Source organism: Coffea arabica, chromosome 4c (assembly GCF_036785885.1).
Source record: "Coffea arabica cultivar ET-39 chromosome 4c, Coffea Arabica ET-39 HiFi, whole genome shotgun sequence".
Lineage (NCBI taxonomy): Eukaryota > Viridiplantae > Streptophyta > Magnoliopsida > Gentianales > Rubiaceae > Coffea > Coffea arabica.
This window is the reverse complement of record NC_092316.1, coordinates 13397436-13422417: the sequence shown is the minus strand read 5'-3', so window position 1 is coordinate 13422417 and position 24982 is coordinate 13397436. Positions and strand designations below refer to the sequence as shown.

At 32.9% G+C, this 24982-nt stretch overlaps 2 protein-coding genes across 2 annotated transcripts; one reads left to right on the top strand and one right to left on the bottom strand.

Annotated features, from left to right (window-relative positions):
• Positions 1 to 1706: 1706 nt before the first annotated feature.
• On the bottom strand, positions 1707 to 4409 carry LOC113708423 (putative disease resistance RPP13-like protein 3). Its single transcript, XM_027230879.2, has one exon. The coding sequence runs from the start codon at positions 4407 to 4409 to the stop codon at positions 1707 to 1709; it is 2703 nt and encodes a 900-aa protein (XP_027086680.2).
• Positions 4410 to 5381: 972 nt separating this feature from the next.
• Positions 5382 to 5957, top strand: LOC113709083 (uncharacterized). Its single transcript, XM_027231825.2, has one exon. The coding sequence runs from the start codon at positions 5382 to 5384 to the stop codon at positions 5955 to 5957; it is 576 nt and encodes a 191-aa protein (XP_027087626.2).
• Positions 5958 to 24982: the final 19025 nt, after the last annotated feature.

Sequence of the window (24982 nt, the reverse complement as noted above, 5' to 3'; positions counted from 1 at the left end):
ATCTTTCCTACAATATCAGGAACCAAATTGGTTTTAGACGCATTCAAAAAAATAACATATGTAATGGATCATACCTGTAAATTCGACCAATTAAATGGAGTTTGAAAGGAAAACAATTCATCAAAGTCATTGGAATAACATAACTGACTCTTTTGTGTCGATATAGAATTGCAGACACAGAAAGACCTCTATCAGCCATCATGCCAAAGGTAATCCTTCTTGGATACATCCTTATCTGCGCAGAAGATCTAAAGAATGCAAAAGAATTGTATTAAAAATTTATTCGGGCGATCATAGAGATAGAGTGCATTACGTCAAGAAAGAAGGACGTTGTTGTTACCTGTTTTAATTTCAAAGTCAGATAGGAATTGTAAAGACAATGTGGTTTATATGGTATCTTCATGATTAATTCATAATTCTTTTTTTTGCTTGTAAGGGTTGTTGGCCATGTTTTGTTTACACCAAGATTAGAGCTGTTAATCGAGTCGAGTTGAGCCGAGTATTTGGCTGTCGAGCTCGACTCGAGCTTAATTCGAGCTGAGCTCGACTCGAGTTCGTTAGGCAAATGAGTTTTAAAATATGTTCGAACTCGACTTGTCAAATGTACATGTGGCTCGAGTTTGACGCGTTTATCACAAACGAGTTGAAGTTGTACGAGCTCGAGTTCGAGCTCGTGCAAATTAATCTCAATAAAAATATATAATTTTCAATTTTTATACTTTTGACTTCTAAAATGACAAATATGCCCTTTATTAACGAGTTCTAACGAGTTACTCAGATATCAAACGAGCCGAGCTTACTCGGCCCGTTAACTAAACGAGCACATTTCTAGCTCGAGCTAGGCTCATTTACCGCAACTAACGAGTCAAGCTCGAGCCTTATCGAGCCGAGCTCTAACGAGCTTTCGAGCTACTCGTGAAATTTAACAGCTCTAACCAAGATGCAGCTGCAATAAATGACCACCTAGGCATGCACGGTCTTGCGCCTGATTTTTTGTTATTGTATTTATCATTCGCTCGTCTACAAAAAATAAACCTTATTTATTATTTTAGGAGTTTGACTATATTAAAATGAATGTATTTTGTATTGTTTTTAGAGCTTGGCTAATTACTCGCGTGTTAGTCTTTTCTGGCAATAGTGAAATATTAATTTGAAAAAGATATTTAAATTTAAGGATGAAATATGTATATGTGTGTACATAGATACTTTCAGTGGATACCATTACAAAAATCCCTTGTTTTTAAGGTGTTTGATTAATTGTGTTTGAGTACCTTCATATCGGCCTTTGGTTATATGGTCGATTTCATTGCCAAATACCAAACTATCAGGATATTTGAGGCCTATTCAAGACATGAACCTTTTTTTTTAAAATACTACTTGTATGAATATGGTGTAGGTGTAGGCACTGTTAGTTATCCAAAATATCATTAATAACGAAAGAGTCATTCTTTATTTAATAGTGGGATAATTAAAAATAGCAAGCATTGAAGTGAGATTTCAAATTTAAAAAAAAATGGACTTAAAAAGCTTGTCTGAATTATATGACGAAAATAAAGAGTGAAATAGCGGCAAAGCAAAGTATGTTGAATTGGGGGAAACAAAAGTTATGTTGAATCGGAAACGTTCATTTTATTTATATATTTTGATAAAAACTTGAAATAATTTTATTAATCACTACACGACATAGCTTGCTTTTTACGCATGAATTACAAATACCGCCTTCCTTCCTTCGGCAAGTCAAATATTCTGAGGTTAGGGACACTGGATACCATGTCCGCATCAAGCCTGCTGATGAAATATTCTGGCATGTCCACAAGCTCAAGCCTATCGAGAGTAGATATGTGCTTCAGCTCTTCCGGCAACTTGTTTAATCTGCGGCAGTCCTTGATTCTCAGGCAGCGGAGCTGTGGCAGTGCACCTTTGTCCACCTTCATTTCATACAAAGCATATAGGTCATTGAGCACAAGGAATTTCAATTGGTGAAACCCATGCCTAGAAATGACCATACGGTGTGGTTCCCCCCATGCATCTTCCAGTTTGAGGAACGACAGTTGTCCCAACTTCTCCAGTACTGGCATTGGGTCATCCTCGAGTTCTGTGTATTTCAAAGACAAGCGAGAGAGATTTGGAGGGAAATCAGGAGGCAGCATTCTCAAATGCAGCCCGGATAGCTTGAGCTGTGTTACATGATGGAGCTTAGAAAATCCAGCTAGAGATTGTGGCCGCGCGAGTGACTCGTCTCTTAAATAACAATAAAGATGTAACGTCTTTAGGCTTCCAACCTCAGATAAATGCACGCACAGTTTGTCTATCTCTGACCTATCATCCACTATAATCTCCAGTTTCTGAAGACTTGTCAAAGTTATCATGTTATTGTGCATAATGTCATCAAACCATATGCCTGACAGAGTCTGGAGATTTCTCAATCCTTCAATCTTAAGAGGCTCATCACATTCCATACGAGACGCATATAGATGCCGTAAACTTTCAAGCTTCCAAATGAAATCAGAAACTATCACTTGCTCTAAGTTCCGTATGTCAAGAGTTTGTAGGTATCGCAAGCAACCGACGGAATGAGGGAGCCTTCTAATGTGTGTGCCTCTTAAATTGAGGTACCTTAGAAGCCTAACTTTACCAATTTCTTTTGGCAAATTAGAGTACATCCTAAGATCCTCGAGGTCTAGTATCCTGAGCTTTCTGAAACTTTTGAAGATAAGACTAATGTTTTTCCTGTAATCGTGGACATTGAAAAAAAGTAGAGACCGGAGAGGAGGGGTTGAAGACCCAAAATAATTTTTATCTCCAGGGAGAATATGAATAGCAAGGTACCTGGATTTGGCTGATATTTTATCATCTCTGGTGTCATGGATCTGAAAAAAATTTTCATCCTCTGCCTTTCTGATTGCAAGCTCTCGCAATAAATCATGGACTCTACAGCTTTTAATCCTCTCATCAACAGTCATTTTCGCCACCTGGACCATATTTTTGCTACAAAGTTGTTCCACATCATCATATGCTGCAGTTTCCTCCAAATTTTTTGCATCTCTTTTCTGCATTATTCCCTCTGCAACCCACATATGGATCAACTTGCGCACAGAAATCACGGAGTCTTCGGGGAACAAACCCAAATACAAAAAGCAATATTTCAGATTGGGAGGAAGGTCTGCATAACTTAATTCCAGAATTGCTGATACCCCACTCTGGCTTCTTGATAGGTATGTGCTGAAATTGTTGAGAATTTTCTCCCATTCACTCTTCAACTTTTTCTTTGCCAGCAGCAGGCCACCTACAACCGTGATGGCCAGCGGCAGACCACCACATCTTCTGGTAATCTCTCTGCCCACTTCTTCCAAATCGGGAGGACACCCAGCATTATCCCCATGGCCTAAGGCCTTTCTGAGGAACAACTGCCAACTGTCTTCCAGCCCCAAAGTTTTCAACTCATACGGGTGTCTATAAGCATCTGCGTGTTGGGCAACATCCCGATCGCGACTTGTAAGCAGCAATCTACTTGATGTGCCAACATCAGGAAAGGCCCTCCTGGATAGACAATCCCACGCTTCTTCCTTCCACACATCATCAAGTACCACAAGATAACATTTGTCTTGTAGATCTTGATAGAGCCTTTCTTCCAACTCTTCCTCTTCCATCTTTTCCAACATTTCAGATAGCATGTCATCCTTTGTATCCTTTGGATTTAATTGCTTTATGATTGATCTCAGTATCTTTTTGTGATCGTAGCTTGAAGAGACACATACCCAAGCACGGCAGTTGAATCTCTCCCTGACGACAGCATGGTTATAAACTTTTTTGGCTAGAGTTGTCTTACCAGCACCTCCCATGCCAATGATTGAAACCACACGGCGGTTTCTGTCCTCTTTCAAAAGTTCTGCCACCAGGGATTTTGTTATCTTCTCGAAGCCCACAATATCCTTGTCCTCACTAATTGGAGAGGACCGTCGGAGCCGTTGAAGCTCTTCTCCATGTGTACTCGTTCCCACTCCAAGATTTTTTATACCGTATTTTTCACGGCTATCATCTATGTCATTGACCCTCATCTGTAAGGACTCAATCTCTTTACCTATCTTGTAGAGGTTCACAATTTTCAAGGGATAATACGTCAATTTGGTGACGAGTCCCTTGTCCTTTGTGAAGAACTCAACTTTGCTGGCAAAGATCTCAATGATATCCTCCGCATCGTAGGCAGCAGCTCTGATTTCAGAAACCCAGTTGCGGATCCTCGCATCTTCAACTTGCCTCTGATCAGCATCTTTCAGGAAACACCGCATCCGGACCAGATCATTTTGCAGCCTCTCAACTTGTGGTCGAACGCCTTTCAGGAAAATAATTTTTTGAATCAGCAGATCGCTAGTTCTCTCAATAACAAGAGAGATAACAGGGTCAGCCATCCTGGTAAAGTGAGCTTTGCTTTCAACAACTAGTAAAGGAGGAGAAGATATTGCCTGTTATGTCATATGTGCAGCTGCAAAACTTCTAATCTCTGTTGTTTTAAACTGATCTCAGAAGAGAGGCTCGTTTCACATAGTAGTTCGATTCACATAGTAGGGAGGACGTCTGGGATCCCTCCAAAAAGTTAATTATATTAATAAAAAAAAAAAAAAAAAAAAGGTGCTGCTGGTGGGATGTTTTGGGATGGTGGAATGGATGAAGAATAATTAAATACGAAGAAGAATTAAATAAAGGAAATCAAATAAAGCATACGAAGGATGAAGAATGAACTAACTAGTGTTTAATAGTTAAATTTCTCATGTACTAATTCACAGTTACAAGTATTTTCCTTTTTTTTTTTCAAAACTAAAGTTACAAATGATTTGAAAAGAAGAGTTTTTTTTTGTTTGTTTGAAGAAACATTTAAGTGGAATCGTAAATTCGTGATGGATTCAAGGTGCGGTTGAGGTGGATATTTGAACGTTTTAGATGCACAGAAAGCGGACGGCCTAAGTGAACATCAAACGGTGGATATTTTGCTGTTTTTGTGTGTATAATTAGTTTTTAAAATTTAAAGTTGTCTAAATTTTTAATTCAATAACACCTTACTACCTGAATTTTTAAGTGCAAAAAAAGCTTCCAAAGAGAACAATTGCAAAATTGGACCGGAAGAAGACTCCCAAAAGCAGAAAAGAAAAACAAAACCGCCCTCCTTCAACTTGTGTGGTCCACGAAATTATTGGCTGTGATCCATTACGTCCAAATTGGACGGAATTGATACCGATTTTCCGTTTTGGCATGCTTCGGGTTTTGGGTTGCATTCTTCTCAAAATCACGGCCTTGATTGCTGTGTTTGTGTGTCGGCAGAAATTTATTGGCTGGTAGTAAGTGCCCATGGTTTTGGATGCTACAGTAAAGTCTTGGTCCTTGGTATGAACAGGCAACAATCAATCAATTTTCCACAACCAAGACACCTTTATGGATCCACGGTTTTGGATCCACGAAGACAAACAGCAAGGGACGATGACGTTTGCCTGTTCACGGATGCTGCGATATCAGCAAGGATGATAAGGACGGGACAAGGAATTGTTGCAAGAAAGTGGAACGGAATGATTATGAAAGCAAAGGCAATAGTCAATCAATATAAGGGGGAACCAATGAAAGAAGAAGCTTTGGCAATTAGAAATGCAATGCTGATGGCTAAGCAGGTAGGATGGACTAAAATTAAAATCCATTCCGATAGCAAATCAGTTTTAGACCAGATACATAGAGGCAATGAGTATGATGTTAACATTGCAACTATTCTGGAAGATGTGAAGGATTTGACAACACATTTTGAAAGGTGTAGTTTTGTGTTTATACCTAGAACAGAGAATGAAATCAGCCATGCTCTAGCTAAGTTTGCTGTACAGCTAGTGGATGATATTCAATGGGAACAAGACTTCCCAGTTTGGCTGATGGATTTAGTGAGGAAGCAAATGAGGGTAGTAGCCCCTTTTTGTAATTAATTCTTGTATTATCAAGGGTTTATCATATATATATAACGGTTAACGTTTGTGGAAAAAAAAAGTAATAAGGTAAATTCTAGGTCTTTGGTATGGTGGACACCTCTATAGTCTATTATCAAAATTGTACAAGTGGTGTGGAAATTAATAAAATATAGAAGAAGAAGTCAGATTAAACCTTGTCAATTAATACAGCAAAAAACTCAACAATAGGCCGCCGGGTGAAAAGTAAAGAAGAGTACTAGTTGTTCAATATAATATGATGCACCGTAGGGGCATCAAAAGCGTCTAAGATGGAATTGAGGGATTCTTCTTGACACATTATTAGAGAGACTTCACCAGATGAAAAATATTAGTTTTACTCCGTGTGGGCATTATCAAGAATGAATAACGAGATGAATTAACTCAATTTTCTCTAACTTCCAACACGATCCTGAGTTCTCCGCGAGCTTTCATTGTAAAACTCTAATTTAATATCAATTTCAAGTTCGAGCTTAATTGAGTTCGAGAAAAAATAATAATAAGTGATTATTATTTTATTTATTAAAATAATAATAAAATAGTCATTTATAACAAGTCATTGGTAAATTAATAGGCATTTATAAAATAAGAATAAAATAGTCATTTATAACATCAATTTGTTAAAATATATTCATTAATAACTTCGAGTTTCCATGTTTTATGTTACCTAGGAAGTTTTAGAAAATAACATCAACTTTAACTTGATAGTCATTTATAGTCATGGTCAAATTAGTTTACAAATTAGATTATATTATAGGGAAATAGTAGAGTCAATGTAGTTGTTAGAATAAAATGTCATTATAGTAATAGAAGTAAATAACCCTAAATTATCATATGATCTAATGGACCAAACGAACTATTTATGAAATGAGAGGTGGTTACTTATCTTCGGATGAGTAATCTTGTTGTCAAACGTTTGGTTAGTTTTACATTAGATGCTTAGTTTAACAACAAAAAACCCAAATTCCTTGTGTTTTGTCAGGAATAGGATGAGATGTATTTACTTACTTATAGACCAAAGTTGCTTTTTGGCAGATCTACTATTAATTCTATCAATAATAGGGGTAAATTAGTCCAAAAAAGTAAAGTTTAATTGTCATGGCCAAAGTATTCCAACGAGCGGGTTTCAGAGAAAACATAATATTATTTATTTCTTTAACATGGGTAAATGCATAAAAAGTTTAGTTTTGTTAGTTGTATGACCACATCGGTCCAAAACCATGGTATATGATTAACATAGATTAGTCCAAAACTTAATTTTTTTCATTCATTTTTTATTACATATATTAATATTAAATTTACAAAAAACATATAGATTTAATGAAAAGGTTATCATTTATAGGATTGCAAAACAAGTTGAATCGTCTCAATTTTCTCGACTTCCAACACGATCCCGAGCTCCACGAGTTTTCATTATAAAACTCAAGTTCAATATTGATCTAGAGTTCGAGCCTAGTTGAGTCGAGAAAAATAATAACAAATAGTTATTATTTTATTTGTTAAACTGAGAATAAAATAGTCATTTACAACATAAATGAATTGTCATTTATAAAAGAAGAATAAAATAGTCATTTATAACATCAATTTGTTAAAATATATTCATTTATAAGTTCAAGTTTGAATGTTTTGTGTTATCTAGGAAGTTTTAGAAAATAATATCAACTTTGGCTTGATAGCCATTTATAGTCATGGCAAAATTAGTTCACAAATTAGATTATGTTATAGGGAAATAGTAGACTTGATGCACTTGTTAGGATAAAATGTCATTATAGTAAAAGAAGTAAATAACTCCAAATTATCATATGATCCAATGGACCAAACGAACTCTTCATGAAATGAGAGGCGGTTTCTTATCTTCGGATGAGTAATCTTGTTGTCAAATGTTTCGTTGATTTTATGTTAGATGTTTAGTTTAACAAAAAAACTAGGTTCCTTGCGTTTCGTCACGAATAGGATGAGATGAAATTACTTACTTATAGACCAAAATTTCTTTTTGACAGATCTACTTTTAATTCTATCAATAATAGGGGTAAATTAGTCCAAAAAATAAATTTTAATTGTCATGGCCAAAGTATTCCAACACATAAATTTTGTATTCGCAGGAGTGGGTTTTAGAGAAAACATTATTTATTTCTTTAACATGGGTAAATAGATAAAAAAAATTTAGTTTTGCTAATTGTATGACCATATTGATCCAAAATCATGGTATCTGATTAACTTAGATTAGTCCAAACTTAATTTTTTTTCCAATCACTTTTTGATTACATATATTAATATTAAATTTACAAAAAACATATAGATTTAATGAAAATGTTATCATTTATAGGATTGCAAAACGAGTTGAATCGACTCGATTTTCTTAACTTTCAGCATGATCCCGAACTCCACAAGCTTTCATTTTAAAACTCGAGTTATCTCGAGTTCGAGCCTAGTTAAACTCGAAAAAAATAATAACAAGTGGTCATTATTTTATTTGTTAAAATAAGAATAAAATAATCATTTACAATATAAATGAATAGTCATTGGTAAACAAGTCATTTATAGTCATTGGTAAAATGTTAATTGTATCACGATATCAGTCCAAAATCATGGTATATGATTAACTTAGATTAGTCCAAAACTTAATTTTTTTTAGTTATAGCAAATAAAGCCAAAATTCTATTATTTTATTAATATGTAGTTAACATAGTTTGTATAGTTATTTGAATAAATTATTATATAGAAGATATTGTATTAATGTTTGTAGATTGTAATAAAAGTAATATAAGGGACACAAATTGATGAAATGGACGGAATCGAAACGTGTACAATTGACTAGGGGAAATATTTTTTGCAAATGTATGGGCTTGTTTTCTACTTCTAAGTTCAAACTAGGAATAAATTTCACAATTGCCACACTTTCACTTCCCACCAGATGCCAATGTGCGGTGGGATCCCAAATTTTGAAACATCAATTAATCTCCTATAGGCTTTGTGCTTGGTGTTTATTCCTTTCCAATGCTAGGGCCGCCATTCCTATAGTCAAAGTCCATGCATTAGACTGTTGCCATCATTCGTTCCCCTGCCTACCTTCGCTTGCTGATCTTGAGGGTCAAAATGGAAACCACAGAACTTTTGACTTGAGTTATTTATGTTGCCAGTTGCAAAACCATAGAACTATCTTCCATTTTTATTCTACAGAACAAAAGATTCACATTATTATATACCATTCATGTCCTGCCAGAATTTGTATTCAATATTCACATCCCTTTTATTAGATTTCATTTCCGTGTAGTAAGACTTAGTACTTCAACTTCACTTGATAAACGAATTCAATAATATAAACACGCCACTTTTAAACTTCGCTTCTTCCACAAAATTCATAATTAAATTAATTATACAAAAATATAATACATGTCATTCCTTTTTTTCCCTTTCAAAAATAATATAATTAAATTAAATCTTTAAACTCAGTCCTACCAAAGAAAAAGAATGGAGTAGCAGGAAAAAACATTGAATTGAGCCCGGCTTCGGAATTAGTAATAGGATTTAAAAGTCTGAAAAAAGGCCTCTATGTTAATTATCCACAATTTTCTCCCACTACCGTACTTGCAATAAAAGTCATAAGTGGACAAAAACAGTTTACTATTTCATCTGGACGCAAACTCATTGGCAATTTGGTTAGTTAATTTCTTCCAATGCTTTCTCCCTTATAATTTCTTCCTATTCTTTCTTCCAAATTTACATATATGAAAATTATGTCCTTATAAAGTTTTTATTGTCTGTCACATTCTTATATTAATATTTTAAATTATTATTATGATGTCAAATCCATGTCCTTAATGGAACAAATAGTCAAATAATGACCCAAAACTTAGTGAAAATAATTAAACAAAAAAATTAGTTGCATAAAAAGTGACTTTTTTGTAGTTCGTAAAAATTAATCAAACAAAAAGGTGCATATCCCGCCATATAATGCAAGACCTGGAGACAACATTTTCCTCTAACATTAGTGATTTATCTAACTATTTAAAAGACATAAACATGGTCTTTATCAAAATTTAATAAATATTACTTACCTTCTTTTCAACTTTGGGAGGTTTTCTTCGTTGGTTTTCTGCTACTTTTCTTCCATATGCATTGTGGTGCATCCTTTCCTAGCGCTATTTGATGTTTACAATTAGAGGTTTTCTTTGTTGATTTTCTACTTTTCTTCCATACGCATTGTGGTGGATCCTTTCCTGGTGTTCTTGAAGAATTTGTATTATAGGTTTAAAGTAATGTCATTTATTATTTCCAACAACCTTTTCAATTCATTGAATTTTTTATAACTTATTTCCAAACGCTTCAGTTGCTGCTGGTGAAAGCATTGAATGCAACTTGGACAAAAAACTTTGGAACCAATCCTCGGACAATCGAATTATGGTACAACTAGAATTGAATTTTGTCAAAAAAAAATTGAATTTTGTTTGATACAATTTCATTGGCAGAACACTTATTTTCATCAATCATCACAAGTATCAGTTGTTGAGGTGTCACTTCCACATTGGACAATGATTAATACAACACGTCTAGTATATCTCTCAATACTAGATTTCAGATGGATCCTTGGTAAGGATAGACAACGATTAATTTTCCACGTGCCATAGCTAGAAGTGTCAAAATGGGTGAGTTAGACATGTATGGATTAGTTAAAATGAATAATAGGTACAAGTACGTTAATCTATTTATATCCATTTAATTAGATAGGTATAAATCAAAAAATCAAAAAATAAATTAGGTAATCTAATTACCCATTTATAATCCATTTATTTTAACTTTTTGTAATCTTATTTAAATGCATTTTTGCAAACTAAATTATCAATTTATACCACCCTTTGCACCCATCATTAATTTTAAATATTTACTTATAATACTCAATAAACCTAATTGTCAATTTTTTCTCATTCGTATTCTATGTCGCAAAATTATATACTATTTAATAATTGAACAATAAGAATATAAAATTTTGAACTAAGTACTATAAAATTTAACATAAAAAATTAATCCAAAAATTTTAAACTCCTAACATTTTTTTCGTGTGTCAATTTAATTTTTCATTTTGAAAAGATAGCAAAAAAGTCTAAAACTTGTCATAAATTGAAAATATTGAAAAATGAGCAATAACAAACTAAGATAAAATAAAATAATAAGATAAAACTGACAAATAATAGTAATAATGAAACAAAACTAGTTAACATCATGACAAAATGAAGAATCTGAAGAAAAAAAGGGTATGAGAAGAGAGGAGGTTTGGGGAAAAATAATTTTAAATGGGTTAATTGAGTTTAATGGGTTACCTAATAATATCCATTTATTAAATGGATGTTATTGGGTAACTTATTTATATTCATATGCAAAAATTTAAGATACTCATATCCATCTATTCATGAACGAATATAGATAAATTTAGTTAAATTGGTTTGTTTGTCACCTATAGCCATAACCAAGACACTTTTATAGGTCAACGGTTTTGGATACCACAGTAAAGTCTTGGTCCTTGGTATGAACAAAAAATGATCAATTTTCCACAAGCCATGACCAAGACATTTTTATAGGTGCATAGCTTTTGATGCTAAAGTAAAGTCTTGGTCCTAGTATGAACAGGCAACGATCAATTTTCCACAAGCCATAACCAAGTGTTGGATCAATTTCAAGTGGGTGTTGTGATGCAAAATTACCATCCACTTGGAATGATTATAGAAAGAAACTATTGCACACTCCAGAAAATTTCACCATAGACCATCTTACAAAACATATCCGAATTGAAGAGGAAACTCGTATTTGTGATAATAAATTTGCTTTGGAATATGGAACTAAGGTGAATAATATTGAGTCTAGTGTTAATAAAAAATCTAGGAAAGGTGGAAACAAGACCAGCGATAAGAGAAAACATGAAGATATGTCTTTTGGAAATTCTGTGAATAATAAGAAAGACAAGTCATGTTTTTTCTGTGGAAAGAAAGGGCATTTTAAAAAAGAATGCAAGTTCTACAAGAAACTGAAGACATAGGCAAATGCTGGACAAAAGAAGGCAAATGTTGTTGAAGATTCTTTTCCCAACAATGCTGAAATTGTTGCTATGGTTGGTGGACTTTCCATTAATATGGTAACTGAATGCAGCTTGACAAATTGCCAATCTAATGATTGGTGGAATGATTCGGATGCTTCTGTTTATGTATGCAATACAGGAATCTATTCAAGGATTATCAAGTTGCTGCCCCAAATGAAATTGTGTTAATGGGAAATCATAACGCATCTGATGTGCTCGGAAAGGGGATGGTTGAATTGGAGTTTACCTCTGGCAAAACGTTGGTTCTAACCAATGTTTATCATGTTCCTGACATAAGGAAGAATCTGATTTCGGCAAGTGTACTATGCAACAAGGGATTGAAGGCTGTCATAGAGGCAAAAAAAGTAATTCTATCCAAAAATAATGTATTTGTTGGCCAAGGATTTTCATGTAATGGCATATTCAAACTAAGTATCAATAAAGTAATTATTTATGCTTATTTGATTGAGTCTTCTATTAGTTTATGTCATGCTCGTTTGTCACATGTTAATTTTAGATCAATCAAGTTCATGTCAAAACATGGATTAATATCTTGCACGAATGACAACTTTGGAAAATATAAAACATGTCTACAAGCAAAGATGACTAAGAAACCTTTACCAAAGAATGAAAGAACTTCTCAATTGCTTGAAATTATACATTCTGATATATGTGAATTGAATGGTCATTTAACAAGGGGTGGAAATCGATATTTGATAACTTTTATAGATGATCATTCTAGATTTACATATGTTTATTTACTAAGAACAAAAGGTCAACCATTTGATATGTTTAAATTGTTTAAGACTTTGGTTGAAAATTAGTTGGAAAGGAAAATTAAAATCCTATGAAGTGATCAAGGAGACGAATATTTTCCAAATGAATTTTTTGATTCTTGTGAAGACAATGGTTTAATCCATCAAACAAGTGCGCCATACACCCCTCAACAAAATGGTTTAGTTGAAAGGCCAAACAGAACATTGGTTGATATAGTAAATGCTATGTTTATGCATGCTAGATTACCATTTAACCTTTAGGGAGAGATTTTATTAACCGCTTGTCATATACATAATCGAGTACTGTCAAAGAAGACAAAGGTTTCGCCATATGAACTATGAAAAGGAAGAAAGCCTAACTTAAATTATTTGAGGGTATGGGGTTGTATAGCCTATTATAAGGTTCCTGATCCTAAGAGAACAAAATTAGGGCCAAGAGCCTTAAAGAGTATTTTTGTGGGATATGCTAAAAATTCTAAACTATATAGACTATTAGATTTAGACTCAAATACAATAGTGGAGTCTAGAGATGTTGAGTTTTTAAAAACAATTTTTCTAAATGATTCAACATCTAAACCATATTCTATAATACCACAAAACACGACTATGGATCCTAATACTTCTACAAATGTTAATGAAAGGAAAATAGTTGAAACTCCTAGTGAAGCTAGGAGGAGTAAGAGAGCACGAAAAGAGAAGATTTTGGATCCAAATTATATTTATTCACAATCTTTAGTCTTTTTAGTTGAAGGTAGTAGGAGTGGTGTATTCAATAAAATACCTATCCTTTTACATTTGATAGAGGATCCTAAAACTTATAAAGAAGCATTAGCTTCAAGGGACTCAGTTTTTTGGAAAGAAGCAATTAATGATGAGATGGATTCTCTTGTGTCAAATGGTACATGGGTGTTTTGTGAATTACCTCCTGGTTGTAAACCTATAGGATGTAAGTGGATATTTAAAAGAAAATGTAACACTAATTGTTCATTACTAACCTTCAAAACAAGACTTGTAGCAAAAGATTTTAAACAAAAGGAAGGAATTGATTACTTTGACACGTATGCTCCTGTTGCAATAGTTACTTCTATAAGAGTGTTGTTTACTTTAGCACCCATATATGATTTATACATTCATCAAATGGATGTTAAAATAGCATTCTTAAATGGAGATCTGGACGAGGAAGGGTATGTGGAGCAACACGAAGGGTTTGTATTTCCTGAAAATGAAAAGAAATTTTGCAAATTACTTAAATCCTTGTATGGTTTAAAGCAAACTCCAAAACAATGGCATGAGAAATTTGACAAAGTAATTTTATCACATGGCTTTAAACACAATGAAGTAGATAAATGTATTTATTCTAAATTTACCAAAGACTATGGTGTAATAATATGTTTCTATGTGGATGATATATTAATCATGGGGACTAAGATGATTATATATGGTTGATACCATCTTAAAATGAAAGATATGGGAGAAGTTGATACCATCTTAGGAATCAAAATTAAGAAACATAGTGGGGTTATGCTCTATGTCAATCTCATTACATTGACAAGATTCTATCCAAATTTAATTATTTGGGAATAAAAGAAGCTAATACCCCATTTGATGTTTCTAATAAGTTAGTTGAAAATTCGGGAAGATCTATTAGTCAATTAGACTATGCTAGTGCAATTGGTAGTTTGATGTATGCTATGCATTGTACTAGACTTGATATTTGCAAGCTTTCTAGGTTTACTCATAATCCTAGTATTAACTATTGGAGAGCAATTGGATGAAAACTAGGTTACCTTAAAAAGCCAAAGTCTTTTGGATTATATTACAACAAGCTTCCTTCGATACTTGAAGGTTACTGTGATGCTAGTTGGATAACCAGTATAAATGATAATAAATCAATGTCTGGTTGGATTTTTAAAATAGGCGGAGGAGCTATCTTGTGGGTTTCTAAGAAATAGACGTGTATTACTCATTCGACTATGGAATCTGAATTTATTGCATTAGCAACAGCTGGTAAAGAGGCTGAATGGCTAAAAAATTTATTGCTAGATATAAAGTTGTGGCCACAACCGATGTCAGCCATCTCTTTGCACTGCGATAGTGAAGCAACTATGTCTAGGGCATTTAGCAAGATTTATAATGGTAAATCTAGACACATTGCTTTAAGACATGAAGATGTAAGACAATTAATTTCTTATGGAATTATAACAGTAGTCTATGTAAAATCTGGAAATAATCTTGCTGATCCTTTAACTAAAGGACTCTCAAGAGATATGATAAAAAGCACTACCAGTGCTATGGGTCTAAGACCATTCTCAAATTGTCAGCAATGATAGTAACCTAACATTTCTTATTGCTAAGTAATTCTAAAGGTTTAATAGGTAACAACAATTTATTATTTGACAGTTAGCAAGCACCGATAACTAGATGAGTACTTAAGAGAATGGGAGGTTGAATAATAATTATTATTCTTAATGAAGTATATATGTTCAGTAGAAGAACAAAGAAGTGTAATCAAAGACTTTAAAGTAGACTTCACCTATATGAGCTCAAGAGGTGGTGCCGCTTCTATCAAAAGTTTGAACTAAAGATTTCGTAAGAGTTCATGAATCAGGAAGTAGCACAAAACCATAATATGGTGCTAAAGCTCATGGTGAACGTTTTACGAGAAATAAGTAATATTTATGTGTATAGTTATTTCCGATCTTGTTATATAGGAATTGTGGTTTAAAATTTATAACTACCATCAATTTCAACAAGATTTTGAAGCAATTATACTAATTATAGGTTTAAATCGAAAGACACCTATTTATGCATAAATCTTAAAATGTTTTGATTTTGATTCATCACTAACTAAGTGGGGGATTGTTGGAAATAATTAGTGATGAGTCCCACATTGAAAGTGTGTGAAGAATGGAAATGGTTTATAATCAAGTGCACACATATTCAAATAAATTTGGATGGTGGGAAATTTTGGAGGGAAATTTCAAAATTGCACATACATTTGTCATGTTGACTATTGAATTAGAATATAAATTTAATGGTCAAAAGATTGGCACTTGGGTACTTAGGTCTTAAGAATGGAAATAAATTTTAATTAATTTCATTTTAATATTTCTTCTTAAATAAACGGTTTTTCTTTTAGGGGTTGTGTCTAATGATACAACTCTTATATGACCGTTAAGTATCCATTAGTTTTAAAAGGTGCCTATTTATGAAGAAATATATTTTCAAAAAACACGACATTTCTTTTGGGGTATCTAAATGTTATAAATAGGGATGTCCAGATATCAAAAAACTCACTTTTACTTCTAGTTTACTATTATTCTACTTCTTTCGAAACGATATTCTCTAAAACCATTCTTGGGAGAATTTCTGTATACTGCTGTGTGGAAATTCTGGTTGACTTTGTTATTCCTGAAGGGAATTGCCGCAAACCCGATAGTAGTATAGTGTGGGCAAATTTCCTTAAAGAAAGTGAATTTTCACGCCAAAACCATTTTCTATAGTTGTAGTTATTACAATTTCCTAACAACACGGTCGTCAGAAAAATCATTTGGGCCAGTTTTGTTCAAAAATTTAGGATATCATTTAATTTCTTTCGAATATGATTCATTTTCAAAGAAAAGTCAAAGAAGATTACATAGTTGATTTAAATATTGACAACACATTGGGGGAGGCAAAGTGAAAAATTTTAATTTAAAAATTAAGGCTTCGTTTATAAGTTTTAGAAAACTTTAAGGAGCCTATATAGATTTTACAAAATTGTAGGGAAGGGAGGGGGTGGTTGCCCCTATCCACCCTTATCTAAATCCATCCTTAATGGTTGACAATAATAAAAGGAAAAATGATGCAAATAGTCCCTCACATATTGCATTTACATCTTTTTAGTTCTTCACTTTTAAAATGATGAAAATTCATCTTTCAGATAAACAAAATGTGTCATTTCAGTTCCTATATCCATTTTGATGACTTTTTAGTTAGAAAAAAGGTCATGTGCTACCATGCGATAATGATTTTAGGGGTAAAATAGGTAAAATAGACATCACACCTATTCTCACCAAAATACACCACATCTAGTAAAACTAATAATTAAGAAAAAGCTATTGTTGTTTTGAAAAATCTAGAGGACTTTTAAAATAGGAAAGTCCTAACTTCCAAAGAAGAAATTTAATCAAAAATAATATTTAAAAAATGAAAAATGAGGATAAAAGTTGCAATGAAAACAAAGTTGATGAAATGTTAATATATATATATATATATATATAAAGAAGAACACATAGAGAACAAAAAAAAGAGCACATATCTTAGGACATGTGTTTAGACTTCAGATTTGCCGTCATTCTGATATGGAAAATTCAGAAATTTAATTTTCAGTTGAAAATAGGATATAAGCCCTTGAAATTATCATTACGTGGTGGCACATGACATTTTCTAGCCAAAAAGCACTTGAAATGAGTGTAAGGAACAAAATGTGCATTTTGAATATGTGAAGAATGAATTTACTTCATTTTGAAAGTAATGGATGAAAAAGGTACAATTATAATATGTGATAGACCATTTATGCGATTTTCCCTTAATAAAACTTGGCTTGGAGAATTGGCCCATGTTGTGTGAAGTCCAGAGGCCAATTCTTACACATTGAGTTTCTCATGCACCATTGAAAAGTGATTGTTGGAGTTAGAATTTAGAGGCACTTGATGGTGTGATTTGGGGCATTTTGAGATTCAATTGGTTATGATTAAATTGTGCGCGGAAATTTGAAGAAATGTATGAGTAACTTTGGATGAAGTATAAAGAACAAGAAAATAAAGGATGAATTTATTTGGAAATTTTTTTTTTGGACATTCTTAAAATATGTTTTCTCATTACTTCTTATTTTCTTACTACTGTTTAATCCCACATACATCATATTATGGTTAATTGCATTGAACGTCTATGATAGGATGATTAGACTTCCTTAATGGGGTGATTTGCACTTTGCCACCTAGTACTATTTCCCAAGCACTTCTTTACCGCTACTCGGCAATGAAAGTAAAGTTTGACCGTTATATAATGCCTTAATTTCAAATGTTGCCCTCATTTTAACGCTAACTTGCAATTTCCCATGAAATATAACCTTATTTGCAGTTTGTCTTCTAAAGAATTTTAAGGCAGCTTACGCTACTGTTATTTCAATTACGTTTTGTTTTTTCTGTCTCTTATTTCTCTATATATATATATGCCATACCCTCTATTCACTTCAAAACCATTACATAAGTATTGATAATTGCCTAATTTGAGCCTCTAACTTTTATTTTTAGATTTATGTATTTTCATTTTTAAGTTATATATGCTTTGTCATCCAAGTAACAAACTAACTACAACATACAGTAAACTTAACATCAGAACTTTTATTAACTATTGATAGTGAAAAAAGAAAAACAAAATAACCTTTGACACATAAAAGAATATTAGAGACAACTAAAAAACTAAATGTTAAAGTATAACTGTATACATGTCTCTTGCATTTCAAAGCATATTTAATTGGGCAATAAATTATTTAGACATGTATAAAACTTAGAGTTTGTGATTAAAAAATTATTGACAATAAAATAGTGGCTTTTTTTAGTAGTGGGTAATAATGATAAAAATAAGGGAAAAACTAAAAGTGGGAGGGATATGAAATAAAGGGAGAAAAAAGAACACTGTGAATAGGTAAAATATCAAAGATAATCTTATCCTTCAACATAAATTAGGAGGTAAATTGAGTATAAAATTCTTTTGGGGGGCAAAGTGCAACTAGAGTTGTAGTTTGTAGGGAAAAACTACAATTGCCAGCTTAAGGGCGATTAAGTGTTTTTACTAGACCTTTAACTCTGGTTGTTAATCTGGGAGGCAAAGTGCTTAAAAAAAATATTAAGGGGCAGAATTCAAATCGCCTCAAATGTTAAGGGCTGTTTAATTCTATGAACCCTACATAATATCAAAAAAAAGGGCTAGGATAAATCGAAAGAAATTTTTCCGAAATAATCTCCAATTGAAATGCACATATTATTGTTTGAATGAGTATATTTATCATTTAAGGTTTTACACTACCCAATTCTTTACATAAATATGTTTTGAATGGAATTCCATAAACAAAGATGACCTTGGAAGTCATTGCCGTTTTGCATTCCATCAAGGAGTGGCATTGATTTGATTAACTAGTGCACTACAGTTATTAGTGGCATTCATCAAGAGGGGTTTTAAGCGTTAGGATTTTGTTGAAATAAAATTAGATTAAATGCAAAGGAAGCCATAAATGTGCATATGTGCATCTGAATAGTAAATTAAATGTAAATAGGAATACTTATTATTGGACATCCCTTTGAAAAACTAGAAAAATCTGATGATATATATATATATATATATATATATATATATATATATATATGAAATAAAGAGACAATTGAACTTTTATCTTAGTAAACATACGCAAAATCTAGGTTTTTTCTTTCCCAATTCTGCATATTGTGCCACTACATGGTAAGGACAAGTATATAAAATGCCATATATCAAGTAATTAATAATACTAGAAGTAGAAGTTGTTGACAAATACATATGCTATCCTTTTCTTTTAGGCGTTTCTTTAATTTTCGTCAACACATTAACATAGATTTCTTGTAGTGGTCTATCGCACCCTATTTTTTTATGAAAAATAAGATTATGAGTTTATAAAATGAATTCTTGATTAATTTTGAATGAAAATGAGTTATTGATTTGTAGAGAATAACTAAAGGAAAATGGCCTAAAATGAGACTTAAAAAGTGCGACGATTTTGGCCTAAAATAATAGTTTAAAAAGGGTTTTTAATAAAAAATAGGAGTCACCACTTGGTATTGAATTAAGGTGTACCAAATCTTCTAAAATGAATTTTAAATAAAAAAAGTAGAAAAAACCCTTTTTAAAAGACTCCAAATCTTCGAAAATCAACAGAAAAAGGCTCGGGAGTCACAGTTGAAGAAAGGGAAGGCAAGGATAAAATCCAAGGCACCCTTTCAACCTAACCAAGGCAAGTTGCGTGATTTAGTAGAAAAATTTTCTTAATTTAACCTAAAACATTTATCACACTTGGATGTTACTATATGAATGCACACCTAGACTTAATGGATATTAGGGGGGTTAATATGTCTCTTCGAATTTTAATTGGTGTAAATCGCATTAATTGCGACGCCCAAAAGTGATTCTTTGAAGAGGTTACGAATATGCAACAATGAGACTTGAAAAAATAGAAAAATTATAATATACAAATATACGTGACCTAAAAGAGAGGGATACAACATAACGGGTACAGGGGCTAAGATTCGTGACTTAATTTTTCTTTTTATAGAGTGAATACGAGCGTGCTAAGGTTAAGAAGTCATACTCATCCATATCCCATATTTAAAGGGTAATCCCTAACCTAATCAAGCAAAATGCACTAACCTACTTCTAATTTTTCTTAAATGGAATGCAAGTCTAAATGTCATGTTTCACATATAGGAATAAAGGATATACATATAGAGGAAATATCATGCAAAATGGTAAGGATCCTAAAGGTAGAAAATATGCATGAAATGTAATGATTTGTCACACAAACATGATCTAGCGCGTGGACGGTTCCTAAGGGTCTAGTATTGGACTAGCGAGAAATCGAAAAAATAGGGCCACAACTAACGTTGGACTAGTGTGGTGACATCATGTATTTATTCTAACTTAAATAAATCATATAAAGTATAATAAAAGCAAGCAAACACCTAAATCACATATAGCACATAGTACGTAAGCATGATATCTAGATGCAAAAACTCTAAGAAAGCGAGTAAACACGTAAGCACACAAGCATGCAAGCACATAAGCAAATAAAAGCAAATAGAGACCTAACTATTACATTCGGGGCCCTAACTACAATCTAAGGGGGAAAGAATAAAATAGTAACCTAACTATTAATACCTATCTATTACATATTCAAACTAAATACACGTCTTGAGCACCGAACTATTACAATTTGGCATTTAAATACCCCTCAAATAATTTACCAAAATCAAGTAAATGAATAATACTAAAAGTAAATAAAACAAGAAAATTAAAACATGCAATAAACACGTAGGGCCAAGTAAAAATCAAAATAAGGGGTAGAGTGTACCTCCCTTAAATTGATGACTTAATGAAATGAAATTTCTCTTATTTACCCTCCAAAACAACAAAATGGTCAAGGCACCAATTTATTTGATAAACACTAAACAAATTACTTAAAATCAACTCAAAGTTCCTAAGAAATACAAATTAAATGCCATTTAAACTAAGCAAGTAGTTAAACAATTCAACTTATCAAACAAAAATGCAAATCAATGATGCAAGAGCCATCACCTTAATTCACTAAATCATGAAGCATCCAAAACCTAGATTTAACGAGTTCATTTGAGATTTTATTGATAAAACTTGAGTTAACACATGAAGATTTGCAAACATACTAAAGAAGATCATTGCTATTATTTTGACCATTTTGTTGAACAAAATCAAATCATTTTAGTGAAATTGATAAATGAATCTAAACTCATAAACCGAAGGCACAAAACTTCATGAAATCACTTTCCATCAATACAACTTCAACTTGAATCGAATCAAACCCCAATGACTTGAATTGGTAGAATCTGAAGATATGACAAAACGTAAGAGAAAGAACAAGGGAACTTCAAAATCTCAGGTTCCTTCCAAATTTTTGGTTAAAACTTTTGCAAGGAGAATTATTTCAACATTGCAAACTTACTCCAAACTTACCAAATATTGAACTCAAAGTAAGAGGAAAAGAAAGAGGCCATGCAAATACATAACAAATACTATAACTAGAATGATTGAATTATAAGCATAAACTTCAATAACAGCAACCGAAACTTCCAAAAATGCAAAATTTCTATTGCCGCAAGAGACTAGCCATATTGCATCCTGATGCTACATCGCGAACAATAGACTTGCGCATGATATCCCCACCACGGCAAGCAAACTTATGAAATGCAAGACAATCACATGATGGGAGGCCCCGAAAATTACAAAGAACAGCCTGCTTTGATACTATACATGAATCTGATAAGATCGCAGTCTCCAATCATGTGGAAGGTATTGGATGATTTCACTCTCAACCCTCATTAAAACAGAACCATTCCATTAACAGCAAAACAAACACGTGAAAGATGACGACTACTATAACCCAATAAAGAATGAATCTGTTAACATTGTTGCAACAAAGCCAAGAGCTTCAACCCTATTGCAGCAACTCTCGGCCCCGTCTAAGAGTCCTAATATACTCAACCAACATAAAGAATCTAATAGCAAAGGTAAGCTAAGCTGTCGAATTCAAAAGAAATCCTCCACATCAGTCACGACTATGGGTATAAGTACTATAAAACAATGAACCACAAAAGAAAACTCATCCAATCTTGCAGCAAGAAATGAAGATTAATAGAAGTTTATCATGAATAAAGGACACAGTTGGATTACCTCTATCCTAGCAAGTGTTTTTGAACATGAAATAATCCCAATAGAACGTGAAAAATGGTGAGAAATTCCTCTGACTTGCAACCCAAAAAACTGTAAGGACTGACGAGCTCCTGTTCTTGAGTCCCGATTTGGATGTCTTCTTAACATTATTTTGAAAATGTCTCTGAATGAAACTTAAACCTCTACTTCTGTAGGTATCCCAGATCTCTTAAAACATCCAAGAAGAAGCTGATTCAGTGGAGAAAATACCTCCCAAAATGATGAAGAATCATCCTGAACCCTAAAAACAATTCTGCAAAAAAAAAAAATCTCTCTTCCTTCTCTTCCCTCTGTTCTCTCTTTTGTCTTTCTTTTCCTTTCGTTTTTATGCTATTTTCCCTTCTGATCCTTTAGATTTTCCACAGGTTCTCCCTCTTCTGGTTTCTTCTTTTTCCTTCCCCTTTTTCTCCCTTTTTCCCTTTCTTTCTCTTTTTCTTCTTGCCCGAAGCTCTCCCTGGTTTTTCCTCTCTCTCTGCAGTCTCTCTCTTTCTCCTTTTCTTGCTCTCCCCATAGTCTCTCTTTCCCTTTCTTGCTCTCCCTTTCTTTTCTTCCTTGTTTTTCCTCAACCGCCACCTTTTCCCATTTTTTCTCTTTTGCTCCAGATATTTTCCAAGCTCTACACCTGTCTTGCCACCTAGCCTCTTGCATGTGTTGTGCAAAAAGACAAAGACACATGTCTAATGCTCCCTAATACACTTAGCTACCATGCATGCCTTCCACCTATTTTTATTTTTTTTTCTTTTATTTTTCAAGCCAAAATTTAGAGTAACAAAATGTTAAATCCCTTTTTGAGGTTTGCCTTGCAAATTTTCATTTTATTTTGAAGAAATTGAATTTGAAAAGATTAAAACGAATTTTTGTGAGAATTTTCTTTTTTCGGAAATTTAACGCAAAAAACGTTTGTTTTGTTGATTATTATTATTTTTTAAAAAGAAGATGAACCTAATTCAAAAAATAACTAACTATCATTTTGCGAACTTTGATTAACTAAAAATAAAATAAAATTAACATTAAAATAGAATTAAAATTTTGGTGTCTACAGCTTGCTCCTCTTTGTCTAAGTTTCGAAGAAATTCAAAACAAAGACGTAGACACCAAATACTTATCTGCAGTTATTCTGCCGCGAACTGAAACAAGCAAACATATAAAGGTCTTCAGTGGGAATAAAACCTAAACCAGCCGTAGCGATTGGTCAGTGAGATAAAATCCGAGCCTGCCATGAAATTGATTAGTGGGATAAAATCCGAACCTACCATAAAATTGGTCTGTGGGATAAAATTCGAATCTGCCATGAAAATTGGTCAGAAGAGATAAAACCCGAACCTGCCGAAAATTGGTCAGTGGGATAAAACCCGAACCTACCATAAAATTGGTCAGTGAGATAAAACTCGAATCTACCATGAAAATTAGTCAGTGGGATAAAACTCGAGCCTGCCAAAATTGGTTAGTGGGATAAAACCCTAGCCTGCCATAAAATTTGGTCGTGAAATAACTTTTGAAATTGCAATTTTTCAAAACTTGCCTCCAGTGTAGGTTTTTTTTCCGTGATTTACCTTCCCATTCGCAAGATCTTGACTTGCGATTCTTTATCGATTTCAACCGTGAATACCTACACAGGGGGGTTTGCCAATGTACAACATGCACTTGAATTTCTTATTTTATTTTAAAAATTGATGCAACTACTACTTGTGAAAAAAGCAGCGTTATCTAAGTCAAATTTTGGACGATCGATTCGAAAGTATATTACTTGATTCTTGGACAAAATCCTCAAATGTATTACAAAAATTTGCTCTAGTGTGGGTTTATTTTGTGAAATCTCACAAATAAAAAATTTACCCCAGTATGGACCCATTTGGTTGAAAAAATTTTATTCGGATAACTCTCCATTTATTTGAATAAAGTAAGAAACTGCGTTTCCTAAAATTTTAGAAAATAATTACATACTAACATATAATGTGAAGAAATTTAAACATGGTGTTTAAACTCATGCAGAAGATTTCATGATGATTCTCTCCAAACAATATCAAATTACAAAAGATTTCTTTCTCACTTTAACATCGGTGCTTAGGGGGGAATGATCACTTTTCTCATTAACTCATCCTTCAAGACCAAACAAGTGGGTATTATTCATGATTTTGAGCTGGTTTAGGGAAATGGTATGTCAGGATCTGTCTTCTTTTTGTGTTCAAATTATATCTAATCCATTCAACATCACATCTTAGTGAAAGCAAATAGTTTGTCATCCTTATTTCTTGAGAAAACTCAGTCAACATATAAGCTCTATAAGTTTGTAATATATTGGTAGAAGCGATAGCTAAACATATGGAAACAAGTTATGACCTTATGACCACGAGTGATTGGTAGACTTCTTAGGAGTATCATCCTTATTTCGAGTTGTCATGAAAGATAAATTAGCGATGAATTTTATGAGTTCGTAATGAGGCTTGAAGACGACAGTTAAAAAAAATAAGATTTTTAAGGATATTGCACTTAAAATCGCATTCCTTTCCAAAAAATTGCCCCAATTTTGGATTCAAAAATCTTGGACTTTATTTGACTTTTATCATCACCCATTAAGGGATTCAGTATTGAATCTCTTTGCATTTTTTCTCATTTTCTCTGCTCTTTTT

Coding starts and splice junctions, on each gene's coding strand:
- LOC113708423 (XM_027230879.2), bottom strand. CDS start 4,409: ATGGCTGACCCTGTTATCTCTCTTGTTATTGAGAGAACTAGCGATCTG.
- LOC113709083 (XM_027231825.2), top strand. CDS start 5,382: ATGAACAGGCAACAATCAATCAATTTTCCACAACCAAGACACCTTTAT.